We start from the raw sequence: 12,808 nt of genomic DNA, 5'->3' as shown, positions 1-12,808 counted from the left end.
GATGTCAGCAGCCAAGAGGTTTAAGAAAAGCAGGAGGGGGAGAGGCTTCCAACAAAATCCTCAGGGCTGGCAGCCTTGTGCCTGTGCTGCAAATAGCTTGTCCTGTGGCTCATCTGCAAACTCTTAACATCCACATGACTTGGCTTATGCCACGATTACCTTACCTGCCAGCCGGCCTCGTCTTAAAAAGAACCAGAGAAGTGCAAAGGCATTCCTGCATCAAGCCCTGCAGGAATGCACTGGGCTCCCTGTTCCGCCTCTGCCGCTTTAATCGCCGGGGGAATTTGTACCCTCTGTCTTAGCCGCAGCTGCCTGCTCTCAGCAGCCCCTGGAGGATTTAAATTGCAGACGGAGTTGCGCAGCTTTTACCAAAGCTGTTCTGACCTACAGAGTGGCCATTAAGCTCCCGAAATGCCCCCGGCTCTGGGCATGCAGTGGAACAAGAACCCGCTGGTTTGCGGTCACCCTGCGGGTCACGGCCAGCGCTGTGATGCTGGCTGGCACAGTGGGATGGCCGTGGCTCAAGGAAGGGCAGCTGCTCGCCACAATCATCAGGTTCCCTTTTTCGGGAAACTCCATGGAAGGTCCTGAGAGCCACGCACACCTCAGGGTCGCCAGGCTCGGGCACCACAGGGAGCCACGCAGGTCCCAGTGCGCAGCATTTGGAGCCACTGCACCTCCAGCAAACACATTTTGCTCTGCTCTGCTATGCAAATCCTGTCCCTGCTGCCAGTTTGGGGGGGCCCGGTTGTGACCGAAGGGAGGGTGCACTTTTGTTCCGACGCTGTGCCACAGAGGGGCTGGGGAATCCCGTTTGCAGGGAGCACGGGCGGCGTGCCAGGGCAGCAGAGGGTGCTGGGGGGACCAGAAAGCACCCGCAGGGCTGCTGGGGTGAAGAGGGAAGGAAAAGACAAAAAAAAAAAAAAAAAAAAAAAAAAGAAAAAAAAGCGGTGACAGAGGAAACAGGTTTATCATCTCTCTGCAGAGCGCTGGGGTTCAGCCGCAAGGGGTTGTGTGTGCCATGATTCAAAATCGCACTGGGCTGCTGCATGCGGCCAGGAATGGGCTCTGAGGAAGGGTCCAACAGCGGTGGGCAAGGGGAGCAGGGATTCCCCAACTTCTGCTTTATTTTTTAACTTTTTTTTTTTTTTTTTTAAGTTTCTGCCGTGGGTTTGTGAGCTCAGACATGAATGCAGCCAGCTGGGACCAGCCGTGTGACGCCCTGCAGGGCTCAGAGCTGTGGGCAAACCCCAGGGCAGCCCTGCAGGGCACCCAAACGGTGCACAAGGCAGGGGAGAAGAGGAGAGGAGGTGGCGTAGGTGCTCCTGCGAAAGCAGAGCCAGGAACACATCTGGGCAGAGGCTGTGCAGGAAGCACAGGAGGGGATCTGCAGTGAAGTCAAACCCCTCATCTCCCTAGTGCAGGATCCTCAAAGGGCTCAGGTCTGGAGTGACCAACAGGGACAGAGTGAGGGGTCAGGGGCAAGACAGGTGACCCAAGCCATGCCCTGGAGCTTTGCCGAGTGCTCAGGACCAGCAGAGCTGCATCACCGGGGACAGGGTAGATGGCACAGCTCAGCTCAGGGGTGCTCTGGGGCAGGATGTGGCGCTGACTCAGGCCAGTGCAGGAGGGCTGGTGCCAGAGTCAGCTGTCCCTGGCCAGCTGCCAGCCCAGCACCCCACCCTCAGAAGAGCCTGCATTTTCGGGTGGCAGAAAATCGACATCCTCCTTTCCGGAAGGTCACATTGAGGCAACCCAGACAAATGTGAGGGGCAGAGGGGACCTCCCGAGCCCCTCAGCCTCTCTCTGTGGGACATCCCTCCCTGGCCCTGGGGGAAATCAGAGCCCTCCAGAGCTGCCGCAGCCTCACACTGGCCACACGGGGAAGGAGAACAAGGACTACGGTGTTCAAAGACTGAACTTCAAGCCCTGCCGCCCTGACCATTCTCTGACCACTTCTCTGGTGTTGGGTGCTCTGGGCAGGTGCTGCAGGCACAACGCTCCACACCACTGGGACAGAAACCAACTGTGGCCAGACTGCCCTGGGGTCCTGGAGGAGAAGATGCTGGAACTGGATCTTCCTCAAAATCTGCTCAAAAGAGGGATTTCCAAGTGTGAGGAGCAGAGGAAGCAGCTGGTGCCCAAGTCAAAACCCTCCTGCTCCCAGAGGGGGGCCAGTGCAGAGAGTGGTCACAGCCTGTGCCAGGTGAGACCTGGTTTGTATTTGACACGGTGGTTGGTGCACCCCACCAGCTTTTTGCCATTCTGCTGCACTCTCCCTCTCCACAGTGCCGTGCCCCACCCATGGCAGGTTTGGCAGCATCTGGGAACCAGCTCTGCCTGCCTGCTCTTGCTGCTTCACCCGGGGAGGAAAGTCCCTCACACAAACCCGGTGTAAACCACGCCGTGGGCAGTGGGGCACACAGCCATGTCCCTGCAGCAGGCACTGTGCCTAGCAGCACCCCTGGCTCTGTGGGTGACACCCAGGCGTGCCCAGACCTGACTTGAGGGGTGGCAGCAGCCAAAACCGGCAGCTTTTCCCCTCTGTGCTCACACGATGGGTAGAGCAGCTCCCAGCACACCCTGCACCATCATCTTTTCTTCTGCACCCTGCCTATACCCCGCGGCAAAATTTTCCCAGTGGCAATGGGCACACCGTGGGAGAAGGGAGAGCTCAGCTCTGCTCTCTAAACCCCCACAAGCAGGGGCTCAGGTGCTACAGAGCTGCCAGGAGCTCGCACTGCTCTCAGCTCCCACCTCCCCTCTGCTCCACGTGTGCCCGACGTGGGGCAAAACCCAGCTGCAGGAACTGGGGGAAAGCCCGGCCGGCAAAGGCGGTTCCAGAGCCTCTGGAAGCAGAGGAGAACCTCGGAAGCAGGAATGGAAATGGAAAAGGTGCTGGGTAGGAGGTGACAGGCAAACGCCCAGCGGGAAGTGTCTCCCTCCGTGCCCGCCGGTGCACGCTGGGATGAGGCCATGCACAGCCTGCTCCGGGAGCCCTGGCAGGCACATCCCCGGCTTCACGGGGAGCCTGCGGCTCTTTGGGGAGGCCAGGGCACGGTGAGGAGCAGGGGGTGCCCTGAGCAGGAGCCCCCTTTGTGCCCACAGCCCCGCAGCGCGCCCCAGCCCCGCGCAGGCACTGCCATCTGCAGGAGAGCCCGGGGCGGCTCCCAGCACCGCGACCCGGGCCAGCAGGGACCGGCCACTGGGCCAGCAGGGCTGTGACCCCCGGGTCAGCAGGGGTGCGACACCCGGGCCAGCAGGGACCAGCCACCAGGCCAGCAGGGCTGTCACCCCCGGGTCAGCAGGCACCAGCCACCAGGCCAGCAGGGCTGTGACCCCCGGGTCAGCAGGGACCGGCCACCGGGCCAGCAGGGCTGTGACCCCCGGGCCAGCAGGGACCGGCCACCGGGCCAGCAGGGCTGTGACCTCCGCACAGCCGAGCAGGGAGCCCTTGCTGCCACAGGACTCTCCCAGCACACGGAGAAAAGGGCAGCAGCTTCTCCCTCCCCTGTGCCCGAGCAACCGGACAGGGGCTGAGCTCACCTGGCTGCTCAGAAGCAGAGATGCCACAAAGCAAACCCTGCCCATCCCTCCCCTCTTCCAGGCACAAAAGGGGGCTCTGTGTTTTGAGCAGCGAGGAAATTGCTGGTAAGGTGTTCCCTGGAGCCCCACGCTGGTCTGCAGAACTGGAGAACTCCTCATCTTCCCCCTATAAACAGTACAGCCACAAAACTTCCCCATTTTATGTCCCCCACAAAATTCTGCCCAAGCCAAGGAGGCTGCCTGCCAACAAGCAGAGAAGTGCCAGCATGGAGAGAGCCCTGCTATAACCAAAGTACAGCGTCTCCAGCAGAAAATGGTCAGGATCACGTCATTCTGCCTCCAAAAAGCTCCATCTATGGGGTCTTCACCCTCTTGTGTCCCTGGAAGCAAGGAAAGCATTCCCCAAAGTCACAGGAATGAGACACAGGACACTCCACACCACAGAAGGGATTTTCCAGAAGCATTTATTTCACTGCTGACACCGGGGCTGCAGGAGGCAGCTGCTCCCCGAGCTGCCCCGTGCTGCAGAATCATCACCCCCTCAATCACAACAATCCACAGATGGGCGGGGTCTGAAACCTTCCAGCACCCACATTACACACACCTACATCACTGGGACATTCACCTGGTAGGGACACCACTTAAAATGACTTCAAATAATAGTAATAATTATAATAAAGCAACCTACAAAGTAACACTTAGAGGCATCATGCAGAAACCGTATTACTTTAGATTATATGGCAGCTCAGATTTGCTGGGCTCATCGGTGGACGAGTGCTGACTGCATTCTGCCAGTCCAACAAGGTGCCAAGTTGGGGAGCATTCCCAGACAGGACAACAGCTGTGCTTCCCACCCAGCAGCAGGAAACACTTCCAGGTCACAGTTTATACATCCAGAACAAGGTTATGTGCTTGTAAAAGGTGCTGGGAAGTGCTGACATTTCCTTCTGTGACACCACCTGCTTCCTCTACCAAGTGGCAGACACTCGAGTGCAGCAGAGTGCCTGAGCTGTGGGGTTTTTTTTTTTCACTCTCTCCTTTATTTTTTTTTAAATAAAACCAAAATCTGACTGCTAAAATATTATTCTTAGCACAGGTGGACCAAAAAAAATTATGTAAAAAAATCACATTACACTGGTGATATAGAGATTGGCCCATAAGAAAGAAGAAGCTCTAAACTATTGCCCCATAATGAATTTTTCTTCACCTACAGTTTCAACTTCCCAAGTGAGGTAGGGAGAAGGTGACCACGGGTAAAAGAGGTGGTGTTTCTAAAGGATTCCACTGTTTTAAAGTTAACCTAATCCTTCATGTAAAGTTAAAGTGTTCTTTGAAGAACCATTGCCTTTTCTTCACAACAACATTCAGAGTTTTGGTTTTTTGGTTGTTTTGGATGAGGGAAAAGAGGGAGAAAGAAAACAAGGATCCCAGAGATGAAATGCTGGCAGTTTCGACACATTTTGGAAGGACAGCACAGTCATAAAAAGGAAAGAAATTATGTAGTAAACCTGCAGCTAGAAGGGAAAAATAGAGAGTGCTGACATACTTTGCATGGAACTGTGCCCGCACCAACAGCATTGAATTACACACCCTGTTCATGTGGAAACATACTGTCACACACAGCTGTCAGGAGAGGGAAAGTGGACACTTAGAAACCTGGAGTTTAATTTTGCAGGAACCAGTTAACACAGAAGCTTCCCACTGCCTCTCCTAGTCCTAGAATGTATTTTAAGGCATAGTTTAACATCCATTCTTCCTAAAGCAATTGAAAGTGTAACAAGCCAGGATGTCAGACACAGGACACTCAACAGGTATTCTGACAGAGGTGAAAGCTGGTTTATGTACAGTGAAATATCTGCCTTGAAGTGGGGGAGTCTTGAAAAAGAAAGAGAGAAAAATAACTGCAGACCCAGATTCTAAAAAAGCAAACATTACCAACACAAGGAATGTTCATTAGAGTCCAGTTCCCACTAGAGCTACTCAACAGGAGGATGTACAATATGATTATGATAAACAGCACTGATTGACTGTTTCCAGAGTGCCCCAGGAGGGGGAAGAACCTTGAGAGGCCAAACTCTGCAGTATCCCAGTGCAAACTGCCTCAGAGGAAAAGCCTGCAGTCAACAAGCCTTTACACCTACAGTTAGGCTCCACTAAGAGATGCAGCAGCCAGGTGTCACCCAACAACTCCAGGACACTCCTGCGGAGCTGATGGTCCTGTGTGGATTCTAATGCACATCCCCCATGAGCAGTGTCCTGCACACATCCACCTGCCAGGCTGCTGGCTTTCCCTCTTCCAGGGCTGGGCCAGCTCACAGCCACCAGAACCTGACATAGACAATGAGCATGATGAAGAACACAGCCACGGCCGCCAGCTTGGCGTACGTGGAGCGCATGTTCAGGTACTTGGCGTCCTGGCGGTATTTCTTGGACAAGCTGGACAAGTTGTTGGCCTTGGAATCAAGAGCTGTTCAAGGCAAAGGGGAGAGGAGTTAGGATTCACTGAACGTTCCCCAAATGTTACATGAAGTGTACAAGTTTCTCTGGAGCAGCTGGAAGCACAGCAATTTCCTGTGCCGGTGCGGCCCATGCCTCCCTGCAGTGTTCCAGGGCTTGTCCTGCTGGGATGAGAGCCAGCAGAGCTGCTGAGGTGCTGCCCTCTACCCACAGAAACACCAGCCAGGTGTTTCAGAATACAGCTGATCCAGCTGAAACACCCACTGGGTTTGTTGGAACCCTGGTCACTGAGAATTTTAGACTTTCTGTGCTGACAGGAGAACACTACATTTGACCTGAGGCCATGGAAAAGATGCCTTGAGTTCTAGCTTTTATGTTTTTCAGAATCTCTGCTGCTTAGTGTGTAACTCTGAAACTTCATATTAGTACTAAGTAGTTAGTAAGTTCTTTTCACAGGGGTTAGACAAAACAATTCCTTTCTAGCTGGAGAATCAAGGACAAACAACAGTGAGGGAAAGGGAGCAAGCCAGGGGCTGAGACTCCATAGCCTGGGGCTGTACTTGGATAACTGACCCCAGAATATAAATAAACCAAAACTTACAAAACTATAAAAACTCGTGATCAAAATCAACCTTAGATTTAATTTAAGTGAAGCCCCAGCCAGGCTCTTACACTGCCCAAAGTGTATCCTTTCAATAAATACCTATTTTATTGCTTTTACTCTGTCTAGTCTCTGTTCCAAATCAGCCTTTCCAGGCAACAAGAAGGCTTCCAAAATGGAATGACAGAACTGGGATTATGGGTGTGTTGTTTGAATAGAAACATGTAATATCACACAGTGGAAAACTTCGAGTTTAAGGTTTTAGAATACAGTAATATATACAAAGCAAGATGGAGGTTCTAGGGCAGAGGCTAGTCCTTCTTGACCTTCTTCATGGGTTTGGGTGATATTGTGTGATTGGGTAAAATGCCTGCATTGCAGGCCATGGGTTGGTTATTGGGTTAAAAGCAAAAATAATTTAGGTGACATTTCTTAATTGGACAGTTAATCTTTAAAAGGCCTTGTAGAGAGAGATGTTTTAGTTTGTTAGCTTGAAGTGCTATAGAGCTCACGGTTTGTGAGACTGTAATATAGATAAGAACTAATAAACATCTGAGTCCCAACAAGAAATACCACCTCGAGCAATTAATCCCGACCCTGGCAAAAAGAAGATAAGAAGCAACAGGGTTCACTGCTTTTCTCAGGAGGGTCAAGCCTTTCCCTCCAGGACACTCTGCCCACCCAGCTGCCAGAGGAAACAGAACTGTGTGCCAAACACTGGCCACTCCCAGTACCTGACAGGGCCTCTCCTCGCTGTAACACCTCCTCGATGTTGGCCACCATAATCCTCTGCACATCTTGCAGCTCTGTGTTGATGGAGCCCAGGTTCCTCCTCGCCCGGCTATCGATGTACAGCTTCTTGGTTTTCTGGATGTAGGTGTCTGGAAGGAGACAGGGATGTCAGGCGCAGTCCCACCTAGCACAGAACTGCCTGGCTGCAGGAGGAGTGGGAGCACTGCTGAGACAGCCACAAGACTACATGCAAATATTCACTGGAGTGAGGACAAGAGACTAAAAGCAGGAAATCTGAATCCAAGGACATGTGCCATTTCCTACCACCTCTGTTTTCCTGCTCAGAACACCTGTTACTCTAGTGCCAAGAAGAATCTGAGCTGTCAATTCCATAGGACAAGCTGCAGAGAAACCTGTGGCTGCTGCTCCCTTCCCAGCAAGAAATTTCCTGACTAGCCACAGAGAAAGGGACCTTACCAAATTCAATGAAGGAATAGGGCCTGGAGACTGTGGGAACCTTCTTGCCATGCTGCTCATCAAACTCTGAGTACAAGTCTTCCAGGTATGCAAAGGCCAGTTTCTTGGGGAATCCAGCTTCACACAGGACCAGGTAACACACTCCTTTCTCGATGATGTAGCTGAAAGAATGGCAGACAGAGCATACATCAATCAATTTTGAACCTGTCAAATACCACCCTGCATGCCTTTATTCCTATGGGGCAATGAGAACTGGGTACAAGAACTTCTGGTTTTCTATGTCTGGATCGAGTGTAAACCTTCCTGCAAAGCAATGGCATTTCCTTTCTTTAGCCAAAATAAATTTTCTTGTAGCCTCAGACTCTACACCCATGCCAACAATCTTAGGCTTTAACTTCAGTTAACAAAAGCTGGCCTGTGAATAACATTAGCTTAACAAAATACCAGCAACAAAAGAGTTGTAATTTTGGAGTATAAAAGAGAGAACACCCTGTAGCCAAGAGGAGGGGAGCACAAGAAAGCTTGCCAGCAGAGTAGAGGGGAAGGTGGCCAACACATCTCTAACTGGCAGCAGTTTCCTCCTGCTTAGCTGATATAAAAATAAAGGTTACACCAAAACCAAGGGGATGGAGACAGTAAACAGCCCTGTAAACACTTCTGAATGCTTATCTACATTCTAAAGGGTGAAGTGTGAATGCTACTTTTAGGTTACCTTTCTTTGACTTTCTGCATAATGCCATTAAGCATTAGGCTGGTTAGCATAAAGATTAGCAGTGTATTAAAGAAATTATCCAGTCCTGAGGGCACTGTACTAAATTAAGCAGCTTAAAATTTTGTTAACAGACACATCAGGCTTACAAAACAACTTCCCCCACTCCCCACTGTTTTTCCAGATACCCCAGCAGGGCCATGTCCTTTAAATTTGCCATCCTCTCCTTGCTCCTGGGCTCAGGGGCATCCATTTCTCCTGCCTCTATATGGCCTGTCTGTGAACCCTGCAGCTTCAATCAACAACTGATTCACCCCAACCAGAAGCAAGAAACTCCAGCTGCCATAACCCATTCCAGCATGCTCCCATGTGCCCATTCCTTTTTATCTCCCTCTTGGACTGCATCAGTGCCCAGATTAATCCTACACTCCATCACCAAGCCTCTGTTCTTCCCTTACCCCTGCTTGCCACATTGGGGTTGCTACAGATCATCACCCAGAGCTTGATTTAGCCACTGCCACGATGAGCAAGACTTGAGTAGATCTTTTGAAATGAGGAAAGCCAGTGTCAGAAGGGAATTCTGAGAGCACTGCTGGAGCAGCACTCTGCAGGTGAGAGCACTGTGAGGAACATGTCCCATCAGCACATATCTGTTTATCTCTGCCTGGGCCAGCTGGTCCTGCCTGGAGCTCTTCAGCTGCCTGTCCCACTTGCTCTTCCCTGGTGTGATATTCAGTGTGTCGGATTTAAAGTTGGTCTGTCAGCACCACAGAGAGCGAGCTCACCTCTCTCTGCCCCACATTCAGACAGTTTTGTCAACCTCATAGCAGAATTCCAGCACAGCTGGGCCTCTCAGTTTTGTGTGCACCTCCAAGCTTCAGCACAGCACCTGCCTGCATGTCCTCACACTATTGGCTATTTGCCACTGCTAACTCTGCACAGAGTGCAGCCAGCAGCTTCCTTGTAATCATGTTGGACATTTTGAGAGAGAAAAGCTTTATCCTGCTAACAGTGGCAAAGGCCAAGGGTTGCTTTTAAATGACAGGTAAGAGTCACTTCAGCCATTCATCAGCCAAAGGTCACCTGCTCACTGACAGCACAGCAGGCACTGTCAGTGTTCCTGCACTTGCACAGCCCCCAGTGCTGCTGCTGGAAGGGTGACACAGCTTTTGCAGCTGAAACCTGGGCACAGCATTTCACAGAAATCCCCTGAGTGCTCACAACTTAAATGTCAAGTTTCGGTTAGGCTCGCCTCTGCTTTAACTGATGAAGCTGAAGATGTTCACCACCACCTCAGCAAGTACAGCAGTATCCTTGGCCATGCTGCTAACTCCCCCCACAAAATGCTCTGTCCTGCTTTGTGCTGCCCTCAGCAGTCAGAGCTCTGATCTGGCAGGAAAAGGTGGGTGTGCTGCGTTAATGAGCAGCGTGGTCATCGGTCAGGGTTATTTTAGACTAAATCTCAAATTCCTTTGTCACCTCCCCTTCCTGCAGAGGAAAGTTTCTGACCTGGAAGTGTTCTCTTCACACAGGTCCTGCTGTAATGTCCCACCCCAAAGGAGGCAGAAGCAAGTGCTCTGCAGCAGCAGCTGTCAGTGGTCAGCAAAACCTATCCAGGGACTAACTGAAGCCAGAAGGAGGAACACTCCTGTCCCTGCCTGTCTGCCAGCCAGGTAACCTGGCTGTTCCTTTGAGGCAGCTGGCAAAACAGGGCTGCCCAAGCCCTCCCTCCTTGTCATGGTGTCATTACAGCCACCACTAAGAGGCTTTGATTTCCTGGGCAAGTGTTGCCACCTTCCCAGCACTCTGCTTGCATCACGGAAGTAACTCAAGAAGGGATTTACTGGGATCTACACAGGCTCTTTCCTAAGGCTTCACTGCCAGGCAGAGCTACACCCATGCTGTTTCAGGGAGACACTCAGAAACGAGGGGGGTTTTAAATTCTGTGCAGATTTAACTTGCATGAAAACCAAGAAGAGCAGCACTCAGCACTTAACTCCGGCAACAACATCCAAATCCAACAGGAGATAAGGATGGCCACGCCAATCAGGGCCATCCTTTGACAACTGTAACTCCCTATCAAAGGCAACCAGAAGCCCAGAGAAAAGATTTTGTAAAAAATCTTGTCACAGGTAGCATATATAAGAAAATCACAAGAAAAGCATCCCCAAATAGTTTAAGAAATTAATTAAACATGCCCAACAAATTTAGCAACAATAAACTAACTAGATGAGAGAAAGAAGTCTGTCAAATATTAAGACAACAATAATAGAAATATTCAGAGATGCTCAGTGTGCTTGTAATGCATGGAAAGCTGAGCTCTCACAGGGCACAGAGAGGACAATCCTGTGCAGGAGGAGCTCACAGTAGCACTGCCACCACACTGGCTTTACAAGAACATATCTCTTTAAAGACAAGACACAGGAGGCCCAGAAGAAGCACTGAGGGCATAATAGAGAGTGCAAACAAACAAAAAAAACAAAGAAAACAGAACCTGTACTGTCTGCAGCAAAGGCAGAACTGTGAACCTGGATGACAGTGCCAGACACCTGTGCCAAGCAGTGACAACTCACACACTGTCCCTTTCCAGCAGGGCTGACAGGGACCTTTCCCAGCCAGCCCCGCTTCTAACGAGGCCTCAGAAGAGCCCTCGCCCATTTCCGCGGCAGATCAGCCGGTATGCCCCGCATCCCCCCCGGTACTCACTGGAAAGCCATGGATTTTGCCTCCAAAGTGCATCTCGTCGGGGACTGCTCGTTCAGCTTGCGGAAGAGCTGCTTCGCCTGGGTCTGGTACTGCTGCAGGTCGCGGCCTGACTGAGGAGGCAGGAGAACGGGCTGCTGGGGCGGTACCGGAGACACACCGGGGCCCGACAGCACCGGCTGGCTCTCCCCCCTCCCACCGCCACCACCGGGAGACACACGCTTGTGCCAAAGCCGCGCTGCTGTGAGAAGGGACTGCGCGGCTCCCGGCGGGTCGCCCCCCACCAGCTCCTCACCGACACACCGGGCCCTTCCCGCCCGCGCCCTGCCTGTCCCACCTGCTCGTCCTCTTGCATAGAAGCGGCGAGGAGGAGCCCGTCCGCCACGCGGGCGATCATCGTGAGTAGCACCATGGTCGCGTCCGCCGCCCTGCCTGCCACGGAGCCGCCCGGAAATTGCCCCCGCCGCTTCCGGTACGCGGCGGCCGCGCCGGCAGCACTTCCGCCCGGGCCAGGAAAGAGAGAGGCCACGCCCCCCGCACAGTGACCACGCCCCTTAGAGCAGCTGCACCCCCGCCACGCGGCCACGCCCACACGCTCGGTGTGACCACGCCCCCTCAGCGACACCGCCCACATGGAAGCCGCGCCCCCATGATAAGCCACGCCCATCGCCCCCGCCCCATTGGCCCCGCCCCGTGACGCGCCCCCCGCGGGCGGGGCGGGGCGGGGCGGTGGCGGCCCGGCGCGGTGGGCGCGCGCCAGGGCGGCGGGCACAGCCATGGCGGCGGCGGCCGAGCGGAGCCGCCTCAGCTTCCCTGGCGGCACCGGGGCCCTGGGGCGCCCCGTGCCTATGAACCTCTTCGCCACCTGGGAGATCGACGGCTCCAGCCCCAGCTGCGTCCCCAGGTAACCGCGCGGGCGAGGGCGCGGACCCCACCCCCTTTGCTGCCCGGGTTCGCCGCTGCTTCCCCGAGCCCCTTCCCCATCACCTGCGCTCCTCCCCGCCGTCGCAGCGCCCCTTCCCACCCCTCGCCGCTACCGCAGTGGCGGGCACGGCTCCTCCCGTGCGTCCCTTCGGTGGGTTTTGGGGTGGCTGGAGGTGCAGCCTACAAAGGGTGGGGGGCTGCTGCTGTCTGTGTCAGCTGTGCTGGGGTCACCTTCACAGCGAGCGTCCCCCCAAGCCCCCGGCGTGGGCTGTGTGCTGCTGGCAAGCTCTGGCAAAATGCGCCGAGCCCCGCCATCCATCCCCGAGGGTGCCGTGTTCCCGGCGCCTCTCCCCGGGGAATGCCCGGCAGGGATGGGCTCGGGTGCGCATCCCTTTCTTTCTCCAGCCGCGTTTCCTCGCCCTGTGCCCGTCTCGTGTGTTTCCCGTGTATTTCCCGTGTGTAAACACGCGGCCGTGCTCCTGCCTGCGCTGCTTTCAGCCCGCATGGCAGGCATTCCTCTTAGTTTTCATAAATTTTGCGCTCTTCAAGCCTAGCTCAGAACAGAACGCCTATGAGGGTTTAAACGTGCCGGAGACAAATCTTTGAAGCGCTTCTCTTTCTCTTTTTTTGTTTTTTTGTTTTAAACGAGGACGTAGCGA

The 12,808-nt window shown here is 53.6% G+C and overlaps 2 protein-coding genes across 11 annotated transcripts in view; one reads left to right on the top strand and one right to left on the bottom strand.

Annotated features, from left to right (window-relative positions):
* Positions 1-3,993: 3,993 nt before the first annotated feature.
* SEC22B (SEC22 homolog B, vesicle trafficking protein) lies at positions 3,994-11,710 on the bottom strand. The gene is made up of 5 exons (XM_033067946.2): positions 11,563-11,710; positions 11,229-11,338; positions 7,814-7,974; positions 7,339-7,485; positions 3,994-6,013 (listed from the first exon to the last, which is right to left on the bottom strand). The coding sequence occupies exons 1-5, from the start codon at positions 11,635-11,637 to the stop codon at positions 5,859-5,861; spliced, it is 648 nt and encodes a 215-aa protein (XP_032923837.1). The 5' UTR covers positions 11,638-11,710; the 3' UTR covers positions 3,994-5,858.
* A 282-nt stretch (positions 11,711-11,992) lies between these two features.
* PACS2 (phosphofurin acidic cluster sorting protein 2) overlaps positions 11,993-12,808 on the top strand; it is a 77,893-nt gene continuing 77,077 nt past the window's right edge. For all 10 annotated transcript variants that reach the window (XM_033066929.1, XM_033066924.1, XM_033066923.1 and 7 more), the window contains exon 1: positions 11,993-12,129. In XM_033066929.1, coding sequence (XP_032922820.1) covers positions 12,002-12,129 — 128 coding nt within the window. In that variant the 5' untranslated portion in view covers positions 11,993-12,001. The remainder of the gene's footprint in view (positions 12,130-12,808) is intronic.

Source organism: Catharus ustulatus, chromosome 9, assembly GCF_009819885.2.
Source record: "Catharus ustulatus isolate bCatUst1 chromosome 9, bCatUst1.pri.v2, whole genome shotgun sequence".
NCBI lineage: Eukaryota > Metazoa > Chordata > Aves > Passeriformes > Turdidae > Catharus > Catharus ustulatus.
The sequence above is the reverse complement of the archived record's forward strand: the minus strand, read 5'-3'. Positions and strand labels throughout refer to the sequence as shown.

Excerpts from the sequence above, each read along its gene's own strand:
- SEC22B (XM_033067946.2), bottom strand. The coding sequence starts at position 11,637 with ATGGTGCTACTCACGATGATCGCCCGCGTGGCGGACGGGCTCCTCCTC. Across the intron at positions 11,339-11,562 it reads CTATGCAAGAGGACGAGCAG|TCAGGCCGCGACCTGCAGCA; the intron begins GTGGGACAGGCA and ends CTGCCTCCTCAG. Across the intron at positions 6,014-7,338 it reads GCGAGGAGAGGCCCTGTCAG|CTCTTGATTCCAAGGCCAAC; the intron begins GTACTGGGAGTG and ends TGCCTTGAACAG.